The 26632-nt window shown below is 40.2% G+C and overlaps 1 protein-coding gene across 1 annotated transcript in view; it reads left to right on the top strand.

Annotated features, from left to right (window-relative positions):
* Positions 1-26632, top strand: part of nbeab (neurobeachin b) — a 213854-nt gene that overhangs the window by 168836 nt on the left and 18386 nt on the right. The window contains 6 exon segments of the mRNA XM_038692696.1: positions 10381-10498; positions 10584-10686; positions 11407-11522; positions 13744-13856; positions 22598-22738; positions 23859-23978. Of these exon segments, the coding sequence (XP_038548624.1) occupies positions 10381-10498; positions 10584-10686; positions 11407-11522; positions 13744-13856; positions 22598-22738; positions 23859-23978 (711 nt within the window).

The following is a 26632-nucleotide window of genomic DNA, read 5'->3' on the forward strand; positions in this document are numbered from 1 at the left end:
TTTTTCTGAATCTCTTTCTAATGTTAAAAAACCAACATGTCAAAAAGGTGGATGAAAGCACCAAAAAAGATGGATAAAGTTGTGCCGTTATACCTTGTTAAATTTCAAACGATTTTATTAGAGTGTCAATTCGGTGGTCTTGGCAGGGCTTGGGAGGTGTCTGAGCCGGGAGTGCGGCAGCAGGGTGAGAGCATGTCGGCTGTTGACACCATCTAACGAAGGGAGGATTAGGAGTTTACAGAGGCAGTAATATGATAGGTCAAAAAGAGGAGGCACTCCTCCACAGCACTTGGCTCTGTAATGAATGATTGACTGGAAAAGGAGAAGCTGCCACTCGCTGGCTGAGTGCTCATCTTGACGCCTGCCGCACCGCTCCGCGGCTTCCCTTGATCACGTTTCGCTGCTCCCTTCTCATCTAAGGCACCAGTCTGCAGGGAAAAGCTGCTTTTCCCTCTTATTTTTCTCCCTAATTTACACATTTAAGACATTTTTGTTTGCTTATTTGCAATTCCTTTTTTTGTCAGTGAGCCTCTCTCTATCAGTCCTACTCCCAGCCCTGAAACCAGCCCCCCCCAACACACACACATACACAAACACACACACACACAAACACACACACACTCACACACACACACTCACACACACACACTCACACACTCACTCACTCACTCACTCACTCACTGACTCTCTCTCTCTCTCTCTCTCTCTCCCTCAACCTCACTTACAACCTTCCTTTTCTTTGCTGTTTGCCTTGAGGCAATGAACTAATTTCAGGTTCCATAATTGCAGTGTGTTGTACACCTGTCTGCTATTAATTCTCCCCTGTCTCTCATTCTCTTTCTTAATGAGATATTATTGTAATTATTGTCATTATGCTATTTCCATAATGAACTTGATTGATGTTGTTGTTATGGCACTATTTATTCTCCATAATTAGTATAAATGTGTTGAGAACTTCTATAAGCAGTGATAGTCTAAGACTGTTGTTATGAGTGAACACAGTCCCTCATTCACTCATCAGCTGACCTCAGAATTCCCGCTTAGTGCAGAGTTTGCCTTGGATATGGAGAAGAGAGCTGAGCAGCCTGGTCACCACTGAATAGGGCCCTGCTTGTAGCCATTTTAAGACCATTACAACAGTGAAAGGCTACACAATGGCCAGCGCTGGGCTTTGTTTCAGCCTGTCACTTGCAACCCGTGAAAATCAAATAGTGTTTTGCTTTAAAAGAAAAGGTGAAAAAGGTTTTGCCTATACTCCCATTTTGGAAATTCAGGTTGTTTTGAAAAGGGAAAAAGTTTTCAGTGACTTGATTTTGAATGTTATTGTTGAAGTGGCAAACTACTGGAAGGAATGCTAAAGAAAATCTCAGCTGAATGAACGATGTTGAGTTTTTTTTCTTAGCGGCTCTCAATCCAATTAGGAGTTTAATAAGGGTCATGCATAGGGACTTCACGCTGCAGGTTGGTTTCTTTTGGGTGCTTATGGGGAGTAGGATGGAGCTGAAGCTGGATAGGGCTTTGCTGTAGGCTGGCCTCTTTAATGCGTAGTGAGGGGTCTTGTGCCCTGGTGAGTCATTGAAACTGTCAGGGGAGCACAGATGATCTTTTCCGTTATTCTGAAGGCGAGGCCAGGAGATAATCTGACACTGTGGTTAGATCAGTTTCTCAGGTGGTACCAATTACCTGATCTCTCACAAGCCTTTGCTTCCCCCCTCACATGCTCCTCTGACTCATCTCATTTTGTCAAGGATTAATTTCTTTATAAATAACATCTTTTTGATCAGTGACACATTTTTTAGGTTTAGTGTCTTACCTGGATAGCTGTAATCACTGTTGAAACTTGGAATGCCAGTACAAATGCAGAAAGGCTATATGGGTCTTTAAAGGGACCTTAGTTGATCTTTAATCTCTCCTTATGAGAGGCAAAGTGAGTAGGAGGCCCTAGAAGTGGACACGTCCAGCCTTTGTGGGTTTGTTCACATGCTGGGGAGCTTTGAGTGCCTGACAGCCGTTTAACTCCACACGAACTGGTTCTCAAGTGCCATCGTTTGGGCGCTCTTGAATCCTGTTAGGAGCCATAATTACGATTCATGCTCTCCCTACGCTTCTTTGAAGAGGCATTGAGAGTGCAAAGAGGGGTGCGGAGAGCCTGAGAGAACCCTACCAATACTGGCCCTTCATCAGTGTGGAAGCACTCTGAGCCTTTCAGTAAACTGCCTTAATACAGTGGCTGGCATCGTCAAACTAAACTACAACATAGTTTTATGCAACAGAATTCTGCACAGAATTATTAATAATTGGGTCATAGAATGGCAAATGGTGTAAAATGTGTATACGAGTATTTTCTTTTATTTGCAAAAAGCAGGAATGGATTTCTTATAGTGCAAGCGGAAAGGAAGCATTTTATAAAATTGCTTCTTTTCTTTCAAGTATGCAAATATCTTGTGAAATGAAGTGCGAGTGAAGTTAAGCACATTCACTGACTTTCAAAGGGAAAGTGGAGAAAGGGTAAGCATAATGCCTAATAGGTGCTTTAGTAATTTCTGAGTTTTCATAGCTTAATCCGTTCTGAAAAGCTCAGGAGAAGAAAGGCTGCAAATGGCCCTCAGTATTAATTTGATGTGACTTCTGTACAATAAGGACTGTGGATCCCAGAAGCCCATTTTCAAGCTTACCTTCTTTCATCATCCTCAGCCCTTGGAACTTTTGCCTAAATGTTTCATGAAACCAAGGCTGTAAGCCTCTTTGGTATTCTGTCTTTATAACGCCTGGTTTAAGACTATTATTACACCATGTTCAAGGCAGAGGAGCACATACAAACAGTGAAGCTGCCTCTCCATTGTGTGAAACTCAAATTGATTTGGTACAATTGGGAGAGCGTTTGTATTAAAACACACATATTCTATGGCTCATTTCCCCGCTTTCTTTCTGGGGGTTTGCAGATGCAAATTAGGAGAGTTGGTTTCCCTCCTTCTTTTAACAAATAAGTATTCTTTTTGGTTTTCTGAGTATATCTTCTCATTTTTAAAGCAGGTCAAATGATGAATCCTCTATTATTTATATTAATCGTGGGTTTTTAACACATCATTTCCTCAGAAAAACAATTGTGTGACCAAAGCACACATAAAAATAGTTCCTTATTACTCAGATTTCATCCTGATATTTTACTAAGATAAAAGTAAAATTAAAATGAAATTTTGCACTGCTATTGTCAGCATGTGAGGCCCTCCTGAGTCCTGCCTCCATCTCCATGTGTAAAAACTATTTTGTGAACTCTGGTACTTCTTTGAGATTCATTCCTTATTTTGTTTTTCTTTTCCTGCAGAGAGATAAAACAAGCTTCGGGTTTGTTATCAAAGAATCCTGTGATGATGTGCCTCAGGAAAGTGCAGGCTGTATCTCACAGCTTTCTCTGCCATGGATGCTTTGTATCACATTCTCTCCTATTATAAAAATAATGTCAGTGTATAGATACATGTTCATTGTTTCATAATTTCATGAAACAAAAAGCCCTCTATCTTTTTTGTGTATGTTTTGTTTATACTTGATAGGAGTATACTAGTAAGGGACACACTGGGTGGGTCATTGACCTTGGAGAAAACAGCTTGCATTAATATGATCTAATCCAATGTAATTAGTCAAATTACAGCACGCCAAGCAGCTTGTCAAGGGCTGTCAGCTTTGGCAGGCACACAAGATGGCTCGGAATCCCACTGGATGGCAGAGAGACCTCAAAAGCTCTGCAAAACCACCTTACTGCACTTACTTTTATTCCTTTAAGTCCATATTCCTGGTCTCCTCCATCTTTTTTCTTGACAAAAATGGGGGGGGCTCTTTCAGCTCTGCTACAATGTTTTCACCTTTTTCTGAGTTGTCTCCCATACCCCCAGGCTGCTAGCTTGGCTTCCTGCCTGCCTGCTAAGGTGGATCAAAATGATATAAGGATTCAAAGCACGGGCTACAGAAAGTCAGAGTAATTATATCAGGTCTGCACTCCTCCTACGTGAGAGAGAGTCAGATGTACACTAACTTGTGCCGCTAAGAACCATAGACACGGTTAAGACACGTCCTCGTGTCGTAGGATTAGCATTGGTAAAAAGATTTAAACTATATAATTACATGAGGATAAAGTACAAATTATCAAATGCACTCAACAGCCAGATTATCATCCCCGTTCAGCCCCGTTCAGCCCCAAGGGGTGAGCCTGGATGACAAAAGGACCTCATTAGCATACATTTACAAGCACTCTCGTTCAGAGAAGCCGATAAGAACCTGTTCCACCTTTGCTTTGGCCCTGAATGGCTTGTTGTGCTTTTGGCAATGACAGATAAGTCAGGGTAATTCCAGTTTATGCCCGAAAAAATGATGCTCCAGATTCTGGCTGCATCCCGAGGTGTCACCCATGATAATCCTCAAAGAGCGTCCAGCTGAAAGGGGGCTGTGTGTTTTCCAGATGATATACTGCAAATGACAGAAAGAATTATACGAAGGAGGACGAATCTGTAGCATATTATTAAGCAATTCCCAGTGAATAACGAGGATAAAAGGATAATGGATGAGGGTGTCGTTATTACCTTGGTGCTGAGGGAAGCACCAAAGCAAAGGTAGAGAGACAAGATTAATTGAGGACGAGTGAGGTGCTCATTGCTCATCAGGCCCTCTCGTCTAACCACTTGCTCTTTCTGTCCCTCTCCTCCTCTGTCTCTCCGCCTCTCCATCCTTGTCTTGTTCTTTCTCTTCTTCTCTGTCTTGCTCTGAGCTCCTATCCCTCCCACACATCACCAAAAAAAAAAAAAAAAAAGAAAGAAAAGTTGGATTTAAAGCGATCAGCTTGGCACTCTCAGTGGCAGCCAGAGGAAGCCGGAACCCAGGCCAGGAAGATTTCAGTCATCTTAAGGCTGACAAGTCCCTGAAAAAGTCCCATTAGGAAAAGCTTGCTGAAAAGACCCTATACCAAATGACTGCATCCCTTCTCTCAAGCTCCTTAGTGAAGGCATCCTCAAGCTTTTTATCTGGATGATGTGCTTACTAAGTGTATTCAAGTTTGTATTTGGATGTGGCTGTGGGTGGGTCAGCACTTGAACATGTTCATACGTATGTTTAAATGTTTGTTGTGTCCCTTTGTTTGTTTGTTTGCTTGCTAGATTTGATCTACTCGCAAGACATAATCAATTTAATTATTATTAATTACTACTTCCAAGGAGGAGACAAAATGATGTACATGTTGTTAAAAAAGAGGAATTCTGAAGTAACTTAATCACCATCAGTAACACTGCTACAAAGATGAATCATATTATATATTATCTTTGATATCTAAGTTTTTTTTTAAAACACAGTGATAAGAAAGCCACAAAGAGGCCCACTAATCTGTTCCGAACTATAGTTGGTGGTTGGTTAATAAATGACAAAATTATTTAATACATCAAGTGGAACACTCAGAAAATACTCCATCTGCAAATAGCACCATTATATATTGAAATCCTTTGAAATGATCCACTAGGGATGTGATACACCTCCATAGCTGTGATGTCAGTGGTCATGACCTCTGTGTGAAGTATTTTTTGTGTATTTTACTAATAACATTATTTTTAATACCTACTGTATTTTTGCTCTTCCTACTGAAAGATTACTGCATTGTTTGTACTACACCTGTGAAGGGTAAAGGTGTGAACAAGCTCTTGTAATCAGCGGAGGCATCCAACTACATGTGAAGTATAAAAAAGACGGTTGTGTGTGAATGCACAAGTAATTATGACGGTGTGTATTAAATACAAGAAAGAAATACATAAAATGTGTTTTTATAATTACATGTACATCACATAATAACATTATATTTTTATTTTCCTCCTGCACTTGCATATAGCACACTGTCAGTAAGGTCATGAAGAAACTGCTTGATGATACTTTCTAACCTCAGGAGACTTCTGCAGGCATCATGTGGCATGATGTCAAACTTTGTCATCGTCGCTGTAGAGAACCAAGCAAGTCTAAGTAACTGTTTGGATTTCTTTCATTGCTTTTCTTGAGGCTTTATATTTAAACTTAGGCAGATAAATAATGTTTAAAGAGCTTTGACTCTTTAAGAAGGAATTGCGTACTAGGAAAACGGCTCCTCCTACCTGTCCTACCATGGCAGTGTTGAAGACAGCGCTGCGGGGCCTGCTAATGTGCGTGAAATACCATCCCTGACATAAATGTTATTGACAAACTTGGCTGGACATTTAGGGCAGTGAACTGCCAGCATATTTAATGCATATTCATCTCCTTTATCCCACTGGTCTTGCCAGAGCACCCAAGCTGTGTCATCTTGCCACACTCCAGCTACCACCCAAATGTATAGTGACACTGATTATGCAAATCTGTATCTTGTTTTCCTCCAATACCTGCATTAGGAGGCTGCTACTTTATTGAAGTTGAGATATGGGTCTCAGGGAGAGGAACCAAGTGGAATGCAGATTTTCTTTTTATAATCTGTGGGAATCTTTTACATTTTTGTATTTCTACAGTTGTCACATTAAGGGGGGATCAAGTGAGAAACATTCTTTGATGCTCAGGCATATATTATAAATCTTTGCACTATGTAAAAGGAATTAAAGCTGAAATAAAAGTGTGGCTTTGGGCACATCTTGGTCAGATAACTAAGATTTCTGTCTGCATGAGTTTATGAAGTTTAATATGGCAATAGTAGTTTAATTTCACAGTGTGTGGAACACTTGAGTAATTTGTAGAAAGACAAAAATGCACACTGTGTCTATCCTACTTTTTTTTTTTTTTTTTTTTCTACAAGTGATCATTTTCGCTTTCCGGATACAATGTCCATGTAATTCTGAATAATCTCTATTTCTAAAGAGATGTTGCTTTTACATTTTTATTATTTTTTATTTCTGTGAGCACAAGTTCCATTCACCTCCATTATACTGGGATAGAGGCGGGTCTCAGAGTGATCTCAGAGGCTGATATCTCAAAATCTTGGAAACTAAAACTATTTACCTACATGGCTAGATATTAAGGAACAAAATATTTTATGTAGTCTGGGTGAATAGACTCCTTTTTTTTATTATTATTATTAATTTTGTTAATGTGCCTAGCTCTATATTAGCCTCTTCTGTGCTTTTAATTTTAAACACATCTAGATAAAAATATTTTTTGGGGTGACCCAGTCTGCCACATTGTCTATGGCTAACGACGTTCTCCTACTTAGCTGTTACCAGGCTTTATGCTTTCTCTTTGCTTTCTCCGACTGCTCAACCTCTCACAGATTTGGCCCATATTGCCTGGGGTCAGCCATTGAATACAGTATACACAGTGTGTGGTGATCCTCCAAATTGCCATGTGTGAAATCCATCCCACTCGCTCCTGGGGGAGTAGTCATATCACTCAAAATGAAACTGCCTCTTGTATCCTCCCCTTATTCTTCCACTTCGCTGTTCTCTCTGGCCGCCTGGGACCATGCAGTTGTGAGGCTTTATGGTGGAAGCCTATTAGACAAATCTTAGAAGAATGCAGCAGAGGTACTGTGAGACCAGGTTGTCAGAGTGCTCCACAGTCTCATATAAATTATATCAGTCATGCTGGCTTGAAGGTCTCACTGAATTATATTATTTTCCTGTTTTGGTATAAACTCAGTGGAGGAGGATTATGTTGTTCCATATGGGAGAAAATTGCATCAGGTTTTAGAAAAAAATACTTCGTTAGATTTATTAATAACGTCTGTCATAGTGTCTCAGACAATGTGGGGTTAAAGCTATTTGGAAGTCAGATATGATTAGAATCTTTTTTCCATACATGAAGTGGCTTTCTATCGCTTTTAGGTATGATGTGTTCCATTTGAGCATCTGCACATTATTTTATACAAGTTTCAGCCTAAACAGCGGTGTCACCTGTGCCTCTCCTCATCTCATCTGTCGCAATATTTTTTCCATTTTCCACCTGTGATTTTCTTCAGGCAGAATGCAGCCCGCTCTCTATCAAATCTGGGAAAGAAGAGAAGGGGAATAACGGAAAGAGAGGACAGAGACTTTAAATTGCATTATGGCCATTACGGTTTTAGAGGTATATCTCCCTGCAGCTGGCAGAGAAGCGCATGCGCCTGTGGCTGCTAATGAGCCTGCATGGAGGGACCTGTGTGGAAACAAAAGGCTGTGCTTGTCGGCCATACCAGACCCCTCCACCCGTCCCCTCGCTGCTCCCCCAGCCCTGAGCGTGACAGACCAAGAGCAGAGCGCTGGTCCCTTCCTGGTGGCGTGATTAGATTGGGGCCGAAGTCTCCAGCTGGCAGGCCTGTCTGTGACTGGAGGCGGCGGTCCCCAGCGCTTGTCACTGGCTGACACCTCTGACAGGCAGGGGACAGCTTCAGCAGACAGGTTCATTAAATGGCATTTTTTACAGCTGGGCCTCCAAAAATGAGGGCTGGGCTTTGTCAAATCTCCAAGTCAACAGGGGCCCCTGCGTGTTGGTTTAGACCAAAGCTTTGTTGTTATGACAAATTTTTTGATCTGGGCTGTTTGAAATCAGCTCTTTTTTCTCCTCTTTAGCCTCGCTTTTGTTGGCAGCTAGCCCTTTGGCCTGTACTTTGTCATGGCAGCAACATGTTCACTTTAGCAAGAAGCAGCCAGTGCTAAAATATTATTGTATTGATAATCAGTTAAGAGTTATCTTATTATAGCTGTTTTTATATTTTACAATTCTTAAGAGCCGGAAGTGGTGAGTAAAAACCTGTGTAAACTGCTTTTTTTTAATAACTTGCTGGGTGCTAACTGCTTGTTAGTCACATTTTTTTTAATACTTATGACAAATGGAAAATGACAAACCATTCATTCAAGTCTCTAGACCAAATAACTTGATATGTAGTCAAATATCTGCTTGCTTGTGCCTTGATTAAGTAAGCTGTTGTAGCCTTCCAATGATGCATAGCTGTACGATTTGACTTTCAGCAGTGTACTCAGAAGACTACCTCCAGAACATCTGGCTGCAGAGCATGAGGGGGTTTAAAGCTACCCTGCCTCCTAGTGAGCTGCTGCTGGCCCTCAACAGTGCGCCTGCAGCCCCATAACCACCTCCCTTCCTCTTTTACTCCTCCTCTAGTCAGCATGCTGCCTCCTCTGGGCCGTGCTGTCTCTATGACAACTGTTTGAGTTGGGGGGTTACAGAGGTGTCAGGCAGGGGCATTACTGGGAGGAGAGTACCAGAGATGCTGTGCTGCACATCCAGCATCTCCACCTAATCCAATTTTAATTGAGCTCCAGAGATTTTGGATGTGGCACGGAGGTCGGGCATGAGCTATTCCAGGGAGAAATTAAGGCAGCCCAGCTCACGCTGCACTCTTCCAGCCTGTCACTATTTTAAATGAGCATTAGCATCAGACCTAACCCAGCCGAACATCTCACTCTGGCTTCCCTCCCTTCGTACCTACTCCACCTCAATCACCCCCACACACGTATAGACAACCCCACACCCACACTAATGGACTGTAGGCACTCACCCCCTTACTGCCCTGTTATATCTTTATATCTCTCTCACACACACTCTCTGAACTTAACATATGTGTGATTATAACCTGGGGAGTTGATGAGGTTGCTGCTCAGCTCATGCTGTTGGACAAAATTGTTCAGTCAGAGGGAAGTGAGATGGGGGGGATGGGGGGGGTGTGAGGGGACCATTCTCACCTGTCAGAACAACTGTCTTGTTTTTTTTTGTGTGTGGACCTGCAGCCCCAGTGGTGCTGCATACACTAATGACCCTCTGTCTGCTCTCTTCTCTACTTGGCATGATGGTTTTTATTGATTATTTATGTGTCACTAACCCTGGGGGTCATTTTTTTGACCACTTGCCTACCTCTAGTGAGTTTTATAGACCAGCTGAAAAAGTTTGAAACACAACGAGAATCTGGAAAGAACTTCCATTTGTGTAGAAAATGGCCTTGCGATATCTGAGTAATGGTTTGTTACAAGTTAAAATAAGGAATTAATCAACTCATACTAGTACTCATACTCATACTCCATTTTTAATAAATCTCTGGTTATAATAGTTATTAATAATTGATTTTAGTTGCCTAAAAGTAAGCTTGTGAGCAGCAGTTTTGAATCCCAGCTGGGAAATAATACAAGCGCACTATTCAGTGTCTCACCAACTATTGTTGTGGTGCCCATAAACAAGGCCATAAAAGCAGTAAACGAATATTTAAACACTGATCTCTCTTTTGTTTAATTTAATTCAGGCCATACAGTCATGTCTGTGTTATTCTGTGTAATATGTAACTTCAATATTGAACATACTGAAATGGACAGCAATCTTTATTGCCTGTAACCGGACATGATCTCTGGTTTTATACAGCTGTTGTAACCTGAGGACATTTTCTCTCTTCTTTTTCTGCCCTTCTAGATCTTAGCATACACTGAGGGTTTACATGGGAAGTGGATGTTCAGTGAGATTCGGGCGGTATTCTCCAGACGCTACCTGCTGCAGAACACTGCAATGGAGGTCTTTATGGCCAACAGAAGTAAGTGGAAGTGCCAATTACAGCATTTGAAATCCATGCTTCTCCTGTTCTTCTTCACTAAGTGATCTCTCTCACTGTTTCACAGCATCAGTCATGTTCAACTTTCCTGACCAGGCTACAGTAAAGAAAGTGGTCTACAGTCTTCCTCGAGTGGGAGTGGGGACCAGCTATGGACTTCCACAAGCCAGGTGGGTTACATATGCCAAAAGAAAATGAACGCCACACTGTTAAATTTCTAATATTGTAATGCCTTCATGGCTGATGTTACACCTCTGTGTTATGTGTGGGGGCTTCTGTACAGCCTGGCCTGCAGCAGAGTCATTTGAAGTCCCATTGCTTCAGTCATTGAAGTGGATGTGCACTGACCCTGACTGAACTGACCTAATTCTCTGACAGAAGACTCTATACAGCAGGGCTGCAGCCAGGCCACTGACCACAGAGAAAACCACAGATTCCCTTTAGACTCTCATAGTGCTAACAGGGCTATTTACACACTGTTACAAAACAAGTACATTTTCTTAAGTCTTATGTTGATTGGGTGGATATGAAGCAAGTCGTTCTAAATTAACACATAGTAAATTAACGAAGTAATTTCCACCTAGCTTTCATTTAATCTACTGGAACCAAAAGTGTGTAATTGTGAATACCACTGCATTGGTTGCCACTTGCAGCTTGACGTTTTGTTTTTGTCTTCATCTCAGTATGTTAATTATGAAACTGACATGCTAGACTTAGAGCTGGTTATCAGCTATTAAATGTTAGGATTATTTTCTGTGATGTAGCCAATTCTTTGAATTTAAGCATTGCTCCATATAGTTTATGCTTGAATTTTTTTTTTTTAAATATAAGCTTTAAACATCCAACACAAACCTTGTGTTTCTTGAGTTCTTGTTTAAATGTGTTTTCAGGCGCATCTCCCTGGCCACTCCTCGGCAGCTTTTCAAATCCTCCAACATGACCCAGCGCTGGCAGAGGAGAGAGATCTCCAACTTTGAGTACCTCATGTTTCTTAACACTATCGCAGGTAAGGATTCCTAATGCTTTACAATGCTGTGATTCCCAAGTGAAACTCTATGCTTTTAATTTGGAAGTAGGTGAAGGTATGGAAATAATGTATTCTCTTTTTCACCATCAGTCATCAGTTACATATATAGATTTTGATTTGTTTTTTTCCTTATCCAGGCAAAATTCACAAGTGTTAAGTTTTAATCTATTATCTAAGTGAAATTTTTCACCATTAGATTCTTCTGACTTTAAGTTAAGCTGTCATGATCAATAAACTGTATTTGTCAGTGGCACTAGAAACACGCTATAAGTGGCCTCAAAGAATCCATGGTAACCTTAAGTGGTGCTCAATGTGGTAGACTTCAATGTTCGTGGGAGTGTGCTATTTGAAGCAAAGAGCAGGCACAGCACATTTTGCCAGATAATTAGTGCCTAGCTTTGTGAGCGCGTACACATGTGTGTCTGCCGAGTTGAGAGGTTCTGTTGTTGACTCTCTGATCTGAACTGCAACTAACAGGGAAAGCGTGAGCAACTCCACGCTACTGTGCTCTGAGAGGTGTCATCCTCTCTCTCGCTGCATATTCATGCATATTTATATTTAGCTCTTGCTTGAGTTCGATACATTATTGTCAGCTAATTAGATGTAAGGCAGAAAAAACATGCCCAAAATTCATTAAAAATCCCTGGTAATGACCTGGGCTGACAGGGATGTCAGAATAGTGTGGGGCGGCAGACAGGCGGGGGTGAAGTGCTGGGAAGAGGTGCGAACGGGAAGTGGTCTTCTAATTAAACACTTTTCCACTGTTATTAACATCCTGCCACCCCAACTCAGGCCTCAGCACCAATGGGTTGAACCACACAAATACCCCCAACTCTTCCTCCACACTCGGTGCACTGCTTTCTATTCACTATGTGGCATTAACCTGGATAATTATGCTCTCTAGCTTCCCCCAGACCCTGGATACTCTGCAGAAGCCTTCCCATTGACTAGCCTGTCACACATTGTCACTAGCTCAGCTAGATTTAGATTATCTAATGCCAACCTGCTGCAGTCCAGGAGTGAGCAGAGACACACCTGCTGGATTGGTTTAAGTTGATAAAATTTTGTAGGTAATCATTAACAAGGTTATGACACTAGCAAGCAGATTTAGGTAGCGTATTTCCATTCAATGTTCTTATTTCGTTGTATTGCATAATATTGTATACTAATGCATGAGCTTTCATTTAGATGTACAAAAACAGCATATATGCTTAAAGCATTGAAAGTGTTGGCCATTACATGATAGAGCTAGATTATTATTTTAAGACGACAATGTGCTTTATGTAATTAAACTGCTTTGTAAACATTAATTAATCATGAAAATGTAACATTTTTAATGTAAAGGTGTCTCAATTCCTGCAATAATATGTAACTTTGGGAGATATATCTTAAGCTTAGTATATACTAGTCAACATAGGAAAATAATAAAAAACAAATGTGAAATATTTCTGGGGGGGAAATTTGGTAACTTTTATCCTATTATGAAAGGATTTCATTTACAAATTTTTCTTAGTGTGTGAAATGTTGTTGCCTTTTTACTATCAATATGCTTTAAGCATACATTTTTGCTTGATTTATTACCAGCAGTAAAAATTCCAACAAAACCATCAAAAGCAGCACTGTAACAATCCAGCACTGCAACCACCTGACCACACAGCTGTATCAGTGTCATCTTCAAAAGAAAAGTAGAGCATTAATGACAACAGGATTCTCTTTGCTTTTTCCATGGATTTCCTTTGACATGTTTTGCCATCTGAAAACCATATTCCCACTGCCAGAGCATAGAGGAAATTTACATCTGGCCAATCAGCACATCAGACTTGCAGTGGCATTTCAGGCACTTGGAGTCATGGCCCTATCCCTCTAATTACATCCACTCCTCACAACTTAGAGATAGGGATATTCTCTATAAACCTATAGAATATGTAGCTCCCACAGTGCATTGGTAAAGCCCACTGAACAGGAAAAGACATGGGGAGCACAGAAAACATTCTTTCATGGCAGAAAGAGCTTGCCATTAGTGTATGAGACAGGAAGTGCGTCTGATTGAGGGCTCTGAGATTGGGGGGCTTGTTGGAATGTTGCATGCTGATCCCCCAAAGTAACTGAAGCCTCAAGTGTACCCTGCCCCGCTTTCAACCCCTCTGTTCTCTTCCAACCCTTCATCACTCACAGATTTCTGTCTGCTGTGTGTGTCTAGGGAGGACATACAATGACCTGAACCAATACCCGGTCTTTCCCTGGGTCATCACCAACTACGACGCAGAGCAGCTGGACTTGACCTTGCCAGGGAACTTCAGAGATCTCTCAAAGGTACTGAGGCCTCTTGCCGTATTAAGGCCTACACTGTAAAATAATATCATATTTAATAGCTAAGGAAATGATGTGCAGAGTCTAAACTCATGATGGAGAATGGAGAAAGTGGAAAATGCTGATTATAGCATCCTAAAAGCCACTCAATACACTATGTAAGTTTACCTCCCATTTATTTGGTACTTTTTATAATCATATGCCCCTTGCATAGTAGACACTACAGTATAATGCTAACAGTTATAGACTCTTTCAGCAAGGCAGTGATTTTTGCCTTTATTGAGGACAGTACAGCTGAAGATAGACAGGAAATGAGGGATGTGATAAATCCACAGGGAACACCCGACTCTGCAGTTCCCCTTATTTCTTCAGAGCTTTAGAGCGTATTTCAGCTCAATGTTTTGTTTTTTCAGTGCCTAACTTTAAGATATTTATCAAAGCAGTTTGTTAGCAGAGCTAAAAGGAAAGTAAACTGAGGCCAGAGACTTGACCCTTGTTTCTCTGCTCCTTAAGTTGCCAAAAAATCAGTTATTGCAGGTTTAATAAAAGAATTTTCCATTATTGATATACAGTATATCATGATACGGCAATCATGATAAAATTATCATAAGAAATACCCAAGCTGATGTCCCATACAACCAAACTGTGTTCAAAATCCCACTCTTCATATGTGTAAAACTAAAACTCCCAATGAATCATCTAGTTCATTTTTATTTACAGCTTGCTTGGAATTTTGAACAACAATTTCTGGCAACATGATCATCATATCATCACTTAATATTGAATTATTGCCCTAGTCTTTAAAACATGAATAATCACCAATCACATACTGTATTATGTCAAAATTAAAGCTCAACATTTGCATATTTGATAGCGGTAGCTAGTAATTTTATTTATAAAACTTTGCCATTGAGTCATTTAAGTTTATGCTTGGAATTGACTTTCATGGCTGATGAACTGATAAGCCCAGTGTTACTTTCTAAATGTGGCGGGTCAAAAATGCACCAAGCTGTGCAGTAGCGGGTCCTGCTAACGCTGCCAAATCACAAGAGCTCGGACACAATGACACTAATGCCCTGCAACCCTGGGAGATAAAGTTCAGCGTTATGTTTGCTCTGTCTTTGACTAAAGAAGAAAAGGCAGCAGATCACTCTACCACAAACTGTGGCCTGGTTTACTTGTTTACCACCCCCCTGCTCTTTCTCTGTCTCTGTCTCTCTCTTGCACATGCACACTGCAGCTCACTGACCTGAAAATAGTCACATTCCTGTCTAAGCTCTCTCTCTCTCTCTCTCTCTCTCTCTCTCTCTCTCTCTCTCTCTCTCTCTATATATATATATATATATATATATATATATATAGAGAGAGAGAGAGAGAGAGAGATATTTTACCACCTCAGTTCTCAAAGGTTTGAATCAATTTTTCACTTTTTAAGGCACACGTGGTTGTGCATGCTGTGTTTTGTAGTGGGCAAGAGCAAGAGTTTGAAAGAGCAACTTTGAAATTAAAAAACTACTATGAAACAATCAAGGAATCATAGAAAAGCTAGATAGAATGCTGTGAATTTGAAAAAATTAGCTCCCACTGCTCTGGTGTACTTCTTCACGTTTCAGTTTTGTTTTGGACAAACAGCTCAGTTTTATGGCTTGCCACCGTCATCTCAGCACTTGTCTGCTTTTGGCGGCTCTGGGCTGTGTGGTATCCAGGTGGGGTGTGAGAGGCACAGGATGTGTGTGGATGCATTTGTGTGCTGGGGTAAGATCAGGGCTAAGCCACGTGCACCCCTCCTGCCCTGGGGAGACAGTTATGTATTGTAATGTATTCTAGTGACATCCTCCCATGCTGTTTACAGGGCTGAGCTGCCTTCATTAGCATTAGTTCACAGCCCGTGTCTCCTGACAGTTGTCCTTGGAACCCTGGGGCTCTTTCCTCCAAAAGTTCACAGCTAGTGTAGCAGGGAGGGACAGAAGCCCCCACACTTTTCCTCTCTGTTTGGCCTGCCCTTTTGTTCAATTATGGATCAGAGGTAGCAGCACAGTCTCTAGAGACTTGTTCATTGTATATTAGGACTGTGTGTGTCTCTCTGAGGTATGTCCAGTGGGTGAGGTTGTGTACCACGCAGGCCGCGTGTGGTAACAAAGGCTGGTTATTGTTTCCAATTTTTCAATACAATACCCATATATCTGTACCAACACCAATTCTTGACATATAGAAATATTTTTTCCTACAAAATCCAAAATTTCAAATTGTTTTCATTTACCAAAAGAAGCCAAACTTCTCAAATAATCAATTATGTCAAACAGTCATACAAGAAATTTGCTTAAATGAGATAGTTTAAAATGAGCAAAATTATGATTTAAACAACTGTAGAGAAGTGTATGAATCTAAACAACCATTTAATGTCAGTTTCCAGTCCTTGGTGGTATTTGATACTTACTCATTTCAGTATTGTGGTTTGATACCTAGCTGTAGCAGTGACTGCATTAAGCATTTTTATTCATTTCCTGTTTTAATTTGACAGATATCACAGTGATATCTGTCCCTCCAGAGCTCATAGAGCTGCAGCATAATGAAGATGAATTGACATATAATTCAGTAAATTATTCTCAAATTATCGCACGTTGGCATTGCACAAATTGGTAGGCTTTCTTTCCCACAGATCAGTGTCATACCTGAAACCTGTTTGTCAATTACAGGTCACTGCCACTTGATGTGTTGATCTGCCAAATAATATCCTCCCAAACCTACTGCACACACCTACAATTACCTGTTGTTTGGGCATTCAGTCAACTGTGAACAGTGCTATTGAGCACTGCATTACTTTGCCTCGGGGCCCAAGGTCTGCATATTTGGATGTCAGATACATTCATGCAGTGAAGTGTTTCATTAGATTCTAATGATTATTTCTTGATAGATTGACAAGTAGATGATAGATGGGCGGAAGCTAACCTTCCTGGTGAAAGGTGAAAGAAGCTGATGATGTTTAACTCTGTGCTTCTTCATCCACTGTCTAAAATGAGACAAGCAACACCAAAAAGTGACACAAGCGGATTTAAGTGTTTTCATACATTATTACCTTACTTAGAGTTCCTCGAATAATACTGATAAAGTTGATTTACCCATGCAAGCATATTTTTAAAGAGCTTTGTTGAGATAGAGAAACCTATTTTGATCTGTTTCCGTCTCAAAGCTGTGGCACACAGTGAAGGTTGAGCCTCTCTAAAAGATGCAGTCTGAGTAAAGAAGACAGAGCATGGCTGCTGTGAAGACCCCCTCCACACTTTTCCATAATGGAGCCTTCTTCACCCTCACTTCCACTCCAGTCAGGCTGTTTGGGAGCACATCTGCTTTATCTTGAGTTTGAGCAACTTGATTGCGTTAGACTGGAGCTGCATGCAGCCCTGCCTCTGACGAGGCAAGCAAAAACGACTGCGACTTCTCCTGACAGAGTACCATAGCAACATACTGTAATGTAATTTATTTTGAAATATAAAATGCAATATGTGTCTCTTTGGGAGGTACCTTAGATATAACCAAACAAATGGAGGCACTCTCTGCACACTCATTCACCAACAGCCATGCTCATTTCCTGCATCTTTGGAGTGCAACACCAGAAATGATCCTGATTGAATCTGAAGCCAGATCTATGTCTGATCATACTTTGTTTAGTTGAGTTGATGTATTTCACTGGGTCAGGTGCTTTATAAGAAATTAACTCCGATAGGAGAAAGTGTGGAACTGTCTGAACCAGTTTTTTTCAATGTGTTATAGCTGTGATCAGTATGATATATAATGCAGGGAAAAGGGAAGAGGTGATTATTCTTTGTTGAATAGACATAAGCAAAGCCTGATTTGGGCAGATGTGGCTATGACAGGAAGTGAAGTGAAGTGCTCATCCTAAATCATCATAAATGGGTTTTTATTTCTCATTGAACAGCTAGTCAGTCATACATTCTCCTAATTTTTTGTCTGTCCTTTCAGATTTAAAACAACCTATGGTCAGTTCATTACAATTTCATGTGGTTTCTTGTATTGGTATGCATAGTCTGTTTTGGTCTCAAACTTTCATTCTATGTCTTCATTCTATGACACATTTGAGGCTGAGGACAATGACAGTTATGTCAAGATTGTAGCATTACACAGAATTATTGGTTTGAGAATGTGTGTTAGTAACTTTTTATATACAGTCTATGGTTAGTAATCATCACTTATTTTAAATGGAATGCAATCACAATTATTGTTCTTTTATAGGGTGACAAACTCATATTGAAAAAGAACTGGGACACATAAGTGTTCACTGCACACAGAGGAAATAGAACCAGACATTGCTTAGGATTTGTCAAGACAAAGAATCGGCTGCATAGTCAGCTGCATAGTCTAATGTAGACTTTAGAGACTCAATGAGCTCACTAACCAACACTCAACACTTTGGCTTACAATCTCAGCCGCAAGCCACCAGAACAACTTTAATTTTCCTTCTGCTTTTCTTCTGCTTTCATTTATTCATGTTAATTTCTCACCCATCTGTTTATGTTTACATTTGCACCTTATTTTTTTATTATTATTATTTTTTTTTTACATTTCAGTGATTTTGGTGTATATTTGCTGTATAACAATCACAATTTGAGCAGTGTTCAACAATCTGCCAAGCTCAAATTTCCTTTAAGATGACAGCAACCTACAAAGAAGAACTTCTTCAGTGATGTGGGTGAATGAATAGGAAATAACTTGTCAGTAAACATGTCTTTGGATCCCTTCCCTGTAACTTGGCGCTTCATTCAAGATGTGATTGTGGTTAGTTTAGTCTTAGGAAAAGGTAGAGCGGTTGGTGGCAGAGGAATGGAGTCTAGATGTTCTTTTTGCATGTACCCAAAATGTACTAAAACTGTAATGTTAGCTTGTAAAATCCCTTTAAACACAATTATATGTTTCATATCACATACTCACATATTGTCTATAATAACATGATTTAGTTTGTTTTTCAGCTTCTTCTGTTACTATATTAAAATAGGCAAGTAAAACATTTAATAACCATTTTGTGATCTTTGGTTGTAATGTCTTTAATGTGAATTGCTTACTTATTCCTCTCTTACACCCATTACTATTACCTGCAGCTGACTTTTCCTTATTCTTCTCCCTCTGTCAAATGTAGCATCTGGGTTTTTCATAAAGCTCTACCTTGCATTAGTTACACTAGTGGTGGTTTTACAGAGTGTGAGACGTCTTGCGGCTTGCACCCCGATCCAGCTGGGCCAAGACGTCACATGGAAGGCTATTATCACCCCATAAATCTATGCAGATCTCAATAAACTTCTCTTTCAGTCTATTCAATTGTGCTAACACTGATGTGGACTGCCATTGAATTTTAAGGAAGAACCAAAACAAACAACAACAAAAAAACTGTCCCTCTTTAATTTTGTCTTACAGCTTCAGGCTGTGCCACACATGGTTATGACCATAATCTTCAAAATGACCAAGAGAGTCTGCCTGTTGTTCTGAGGTTGCATATAAACTGTACCCAGCCAAAAGAATAAAAGTGCAATTTTAATAATTTTAGAATGAGTGGCTTTATTTTTAGGCACCAGTCTCAGACCATTTTGATTTGAGGGCTTTTATTTTATTTCTTTTGACCTCTGAGCTGCAGTTTCCAGGTAGAAAAGCTGCCATTGATTACATTACCAGTATCCCTTCCCCCTCTGTAACCAAAGTGATTCTGTGGTAGAGTATATTAATATTGACTGCCAATATGCCTCCGAGGCTCTTATATTGGACAGGGTGATTGAAAAGGCAGAGAAACCAATTTATTCACCACTAAATGTATGTTTAATGGGAGTAATTTTGTTGCCTTAAGAACACATGAAAATGAAATAGCCGCCAAAGGGCAAAAACCCAGTAATGGTGTCAGTACAATATTGAAATTATTACTGAGGCTGCGGTCAAATAATGAACCACGCTATCCAAGGTTTGGAATAACTATAAAATAATTGGCTAGATGTCAAATAAATCTAGCAGTGATGTTATTATTTTCATTGTTTATGTCCTCATAATAATTAGACATCAGTTCTTCAAATGCAAAACAACGAATAAGAGAGTTCTTTTGATTTCTGACATTTTTGGTCTCTGCAGTCATCGCTTATTTGACCCTTTGGAGAATTCAAGGCTTTGCTATTTACCAGTAAATGGCTGGTTTGGGGTTTTTAGCAAATGTGTTTTCCTCTACTTCTTATATTAACAATAGGAAACGTTCAGTACTTGATTTTGTGCATATGTTGTGGGGAGATTTTATAATAACATGCTGTATACAGTAATGTAATCTAATACAGTTTATCTGCAATAAATATTACCCATTTATGCTCAGTGTTTTTCAGTTTCAGACTCTGAAAAACTGATGTTGATTCAGTTTTACTGACTGGTGACCATAGCTTGTGGTGTTACATTTTAAGATTGCACCATATTGTATAGGTCCTGGTAACTCCAAACTGCAGTGACCAGTAGCACAGAAGGGCTCTGAACACAGATGGAAATAGCAGTGCTGAGTAAAGTGTTTGGCTCGCTTGGGTGTAAATCAGGTCAGCCAGGGTTAATCCACATGGATTACCCACAACATTTAGCAGGAGACACTCATATCTCCTCCCATCATCCTCAGTGCGCCATCCTGCTCACCCATGCCACCATACTCCTGTACATTCAGACAGAAGACAGCATAACAGGAACTTTTTAGGGTTCAGCAGAATAATGGGGTCTGACAGACAAATCCCAGAGTAAAGCTCCTTGACTGCCCTGAACTCTCCTCCATCCTCTCTGCCGGCCTCACTACATGTAGCCTAATGTGGAACTACTAGGACTCAAGTCTTTCTCTGTTAAATTATGCTCAATTATGCTTTCCTAGTTCTTGTGCTTTCATAATACAAATTAAGTAGTTTACACTATACAGCCAACCAAAGATTTGTACCTGCAAATCAAACTAGAAGTACTGTAGCTTCATTGCCTGGTATGATCTTAAATACATTTCACTTAAGCCATGAGTTTGGACCATCACATCACCCTTTACATGATGAGAGTATTCGAAACAAGGCAAAAACTCGAAGGAGAATAGCAATGTTACAACCAAAAGGTGACACCTACAAAGTATAGTACAAGAAAGAAAGACCCTTCACTTATCATGGACTACACAAAAAAGGTGAAATGTGAACAGTATTTGCTGTGAATGTTTCCCATAACCCTTTCATGATATGTCATAGATCCGCATGATCATTAAAATTTATTTAGATGGCAGACTGGTCATGAGACCTGCTCTATTTGTCACCATTAAGATTTTACTATTTTGAGACAAAGGCGAATCCCCCTTTTATGAGGCTTCAAGTATCAGTTGTGTGGTATCACAGTAAGTCAGATTAAGTACATTATATGAGTCAGACTAGCTTCAGTTGACGTTTCATAAAAGGATTTACTAATAGCGAATCACACAATGAGTTTTTTGTTTTCGGAGAATATAAGATCTGAGATGGGACAGCATAAAAAGATTGCTTTTGGATTACAAAAAGATATGTCTTCATACATACATTTTGATAGTGTAAATTATCCCAAATTACTTAACATAGTCTATGCTAAGGCATTGTCTTGTATGGTGATATGCTGTACCACAGGGATCATTTTGGTGAGGTGACCATAGGCCAAATTCCTCAAAATGTCTTGTAGTCTTAACCTCATCCAAATTATGGGTGTCACTTGCAATTTTTTTAGAAGTAAAACTGCAGTTATAAGTCTTAAAAACGTTTTTCAACAAGCCATATATTGGGGCAATTATACATAAAATGTAGTTTTAACTGACCTCATAATACAGTAATCTAAGTTAAGTCAGTCAATGTGGTTGTGATGGGAAGGCAGTTAAGACAGTAAGAGCAAAAAAAAGAGCTCCCATCACTTCTACTGTAAAGGCCTCACACTGGCTTACTGTTAGCCGTAATATAGATTTTAAAATCCTTGAACTTGTCTATAAATCCTTTCATGGACTTTTACTATATTGTTAATATGCCTGGTATAGTCCTCAGATCTACAGACCTTCTGCTGCTCACTGAACAAATACTCACTGAATCTTCTGCAATTTATAACGCAAACCCAGAGCTGTTTAAAGACAAGATCAGTGACTCAAGCGTAGCCATTCACCTTGTTTTAACTTCAAGTGGGTTATTACTATGTTCTTACTATTGCTATTTTTGACACTTTTACTCGATTTTGACTTTTTATCTATTTTCAATTTGTATTTATTTTTGAAAGTGTTTGTGTAAGAAGGTACTGAAAGGCTCGGGTGTCTCAAGACATAATGAATTCTACAGAGATGTTGTTCCTGTAAATATGACCCTCAAGGGTACATAGAGGTTCATTACTGAATGCCAGTATGACAACTGGTTGGTCACTGTTTACTGTAGTTGTTGAGGTTTGTTGTAATATATTGACCATGATAGTTATTAATACAGATAGATAAACATAGATTTTAAATTTGTTGTCATTTTAGGCTGTCTCCTTTCTCCTTAATATTTAAAGAGTATTTGCTTTAAGGTTTTAGTTTTGCTTGTTGTATTAGCTGTTTTAGTATAAAGTACCCAAGCTGTACAATACAAAACTTTTCTTTAGGGTTGCTTTGAGTAGGAAACCTTTTGTTTTAATTACACCTGCAAATAAGGAAGACATTACTTTATTGCAAGAACTGAACTGAACCTCTAATTTCCTTATCTGCGTTCCAGCCTGTTGGTGCTCTGAATCCAAAGCGTGCAGCATTCTACGCTGAACGATATGAGACTTGGGAAGACGACCAGACACCACCTTGTCATTACGACTCCCACTACTCCACAGCTGCCTCCACTCTGCACTGGCTTGTCAGAATAGTGAGTAAAATCACTCCTTCAACCACCTTCACAGTCATTATTGTGCTATGTTCAAAATCCTCAAATTAGTCAGGCATCTGAATAGGAATGAAGTCAAACCCACATCCTCAGACAGCTTTTCATTTTTGAGTCTGCATTAGTTGATTGTCACTTGTCAGACTTGATGAAGCTGTTACTTTGAGGTCTGTCGGCTTCTGCACAGGAAACAGCTCAACATCTCAATTTGATTGGGCTTGAGTTAGACCAATGGCGCTCAGAAAACACATTTCACAGGCCAGTAAACCGGCATATGTGAACTAAATAAAGAGTGGCTGGGTAATGATTTACAGAGGCTGCTGTGACAGGTTTATGTGTTTTAGGCAACCCAGTGAGCGCTGGAGACATGTCCATCAAGGTTACTGAGCACTGTCCTCATTTACTCTGGAAGAGAAGGAGGAGGCACACACACACACACACACACACACACACACACACACACACACACATACTCCCAATCTGTTGCCCACAAAAAAGGCCCTTATAACCTGCATGACTCCTTTGAGTTGGTGTACAGTTGATTTTGAAGTCAGCTTATTAATTGGAAAGAGCTTTGTGGGGAGTTTGTACTGTATGTCTCCTCCTCCCCCATCATTAGTAGAAAGGAGCTGATGAACTGAGGGAGCTCCCTTGACAGCAGTTAGATTGGCCTCCGTGGGTTTGTTCCCACAATCCCTTTCTTCCTCTGGTGAGTGATCCATCCGCTCCAACCGGCAATGGACGCCATCTCAGGCTGAGAAAACCAAATTTGAGCCAATTATCATTATGGCTTACTGTACTCAGGAAGAACACTAATTAATTCTCCCCCAGGCCTGGATACAATGAATGACTGATCTCTACAAAGATCCCGTAGTCTGCTGCAGAAACGAATAATACAGAAATAATTCATATAATTCAGACTATCCACATGTATATTAATAAATTGCATGGTAATCCAGTTCAAAAACAGTACTGAGATTCTCATTATGTTGATTATGATGGTGACAATGGAAATGCAGATCAAGGGAGTGGAAAAGGTAATGATGACTTTAAATTTGGGTGGAGCTCTTTGATCTTTGTGATGTTTAATTTGCTTTCTCTGTAGGAGCCTTTCACCACATTCTTCCTTAGTTCCAATAACAACAAATTCGACCACCCTGACCGCACTTTTTCAGCCATTGCCCGCTCCTGGAGAAACTGCCAGAGGGACACCTCTGATGTAAAGGTGAGAATAACAATAAAAGCAAATAGTACAGTCCATGGTTTACGTTTATATAGATACACAGGTCTAGAAGTGGAGATCATGCCCTTAAATCTGTGATCATTATTATTCATCAATTATCTATATATTTCCTTGCCACAAACTGTCTTTAAGCTGGTGTTGTGGACCTGTGGGTGTAGTGATCTAATACTGAGAACAACGATAGTATCAATAGATCAATATTGCACATTTCTACCAGCAAGTATAATTGGCAGTACCACCATACCAAGCCTCTCACTCGCTATGCTTCCCTCCTCAGCCAATGTGCCTTAACAGCACTACAAAAATATATACCATTAATTATAAATGCCTCATCCAAACAGTGAATCACAAAGACCCATAGTGCACAGGGATACCCTATGCACTTAGAAATGCACATTTGATTTATCTCAGGCAGAAAACAAACTGTCTCAGAGGTAGACTGATCTTGTGTCTCTGCATGCAAGCACTCATGAGTTTGAACAAAGGCTGTGTCTGAGAGAAAGACAAAGCCCTCCCTCTCCAAATCCACAGAGCAGTTACCGAAAACGCTGAACCCTGCTGATTCGCCTCCATTTTGCCCACTGCATAACACGCAGCAGGAATATGCACTGACCTCAAAGTGTCATATATTTCTAGCACACCCTGCATCGGGTAGTGTTGCCTCAGGCAATTAATAAAGCATTAATGACAAAAGCTATTTAAAATGTAGTCTTTTATGTACGGACAGGGCTTTTACTTGCCAGGATCTGGGCGAGAGCAACCACCAATCTATGTGATGCAGAGGCAGAAAGCTGCAAGCCAGCGAACAGCTGAATAGTCAAAAGCCACCATGTTAACAAATACAACCTACTTTCAACTACTTGTATGTCTGCATGCATTCGTTTTTACACAAAGGCTACTGATCTATTAGGGGAGGCATTGTACTGTGGAGGACAATGCTGGATTACTAACAGTATTTCATAATGTATTAGAAGCAGGAAAATATTACGCAAGAGCTTGTTTGGTTCATTCATGTTGCAATAGGGGTTAACTATGAAGCAATGCCACTGTAATGACTGATTTGATTATTAACAACCTTTTTTTAATAATCTAAAAATATTTTTCTTTTTTTCATACATACACACTATGTATATAAAAGGGGCAATGATCAATATAATCCTATCCAAAATTAAATTAAATTAAAGCATTGGTTTCCATGCATGCTAAAAGAGTGACAGCCAGACAGACACACAAATGCCATTCACAGCAACCATGTAGCGACTGAGACTGAGCAGAGAGACTGGGGCTAAGGTCAGCTTCGGCCCAGTACACCGAGCGGGTCATCCGGCCTCTGATTAAAAGGCAGCTTGTTTTTACCAGGGTCTCTCCTTCATTAACCTCGGCCTACTCCTGCAGTAATGACGACAAGACCAAGGGAGGGTGAACCCTTGATGGGGATGACCTCCTAAAAGAGCAAGTCAAATGGAAACAATCCTGCGCCGAATAAGCCCTTACCCCCACGACCACCCCATCATTATTGTGCGGCCATACCTCTCATTTATTTCTGTTTGCACACAGAGTTACGTTAAGCTGGCACAGCCACCATGGGCAGAGAGAAGCAGACTTTTCTTGTGTGTGCCCCTATTTGAAAGTAGTGGGCTCACACAAATGCTTTCTCATACACACACACACAAACTGCCACCATGCTGTCTGAAGGAATCCAGCAGCACTCCACTGGTGACAGATTTTGACGAACATGTCATTAAGGTGACACAGTGTAAAGCAATGGAGGTTTGTGTGATTGACTTGTTAGCCCATTACGATGCTGTTGCAGAATTAATGGCTGCCATGGGAGGGTGGCTTGAAAACAGAGCTGGCAGTTTTAACGGCTTGGCGGTGAGTTACGGCAGGAAGTTTACAAACGAAAAAGTGGAGGGAAAGTGTGGTTGTGTGTATGTGTGTGTATGTGAGAGACAGAGGGGAAACAGAGTAGTGGCTACTTTACTCCCTTCCCTGTCGTGTGCGGAGGGTGAAATGTGACCAACAGCAGACCAGCAGTGTTATTGGCCTGTACCATGTCATGCTAACTCGTTCTCTCAAAACTCAGTGATTTATGGGGGGCCTAAAAGCTCTGCTATTATGTATCCCATATGCAATGTAAAACTCCATAGTAACACTGAATCTGACAAACACAACAAAATTTAACTAGCTTAAGACAGAGCAAATGATCTACATTCCTCATGTGCATATGCCTCATTGTGCAGAGACTTTACTAACTCATCCTTTCTTAGCTGTATGATTTGGAAGATAAGGGATCACAGCCAGGACTATATACATACAATAATTTGCAAATATCTTGAATTGAACAATTTCTTAAATGACCATATCTGTAGTTTTCCATCATTAATTATCGTCTCCTTTCTTCTTCTTATTTCTTATTATTTTTTGTCTCATCAGTTTGGTTGCATGGTAATGCAGTTAAAAGCAAGTGCTAAAAATTAAGGCATCAAAATGTTTACTGCCTCACTCACTCAACTCAAGTAAGTCTCCGCAAGTTGATGTTCGTGATGTATAAATGGTTGCCTGGAAGGTAAGAAGTCAATCTAGAAACATATAATGTGCTTTGGAAAATGGTCGGCAGCAGTATAAAGTCTACA

The sequence above is a fragment of the Micropterus salmoides genome, unplaced genomic scaffold (assembly GCF_014851395.1).
Source record: "Micropterus salmoides isolate LMB-PRFRI ecotype aquatic unplaced genomic scaffold, ASM1485139v1 Ms_hic_scaffold_3, whole genome shotgun sequence".
Taxonomy (NCBI): domain Eukaryota; kingdom Metazoa; phylum Chordata; class Actinopteri; order Centrarchiformes; family Centrarchidae; genus Micropterus; species Micropterus salmoides.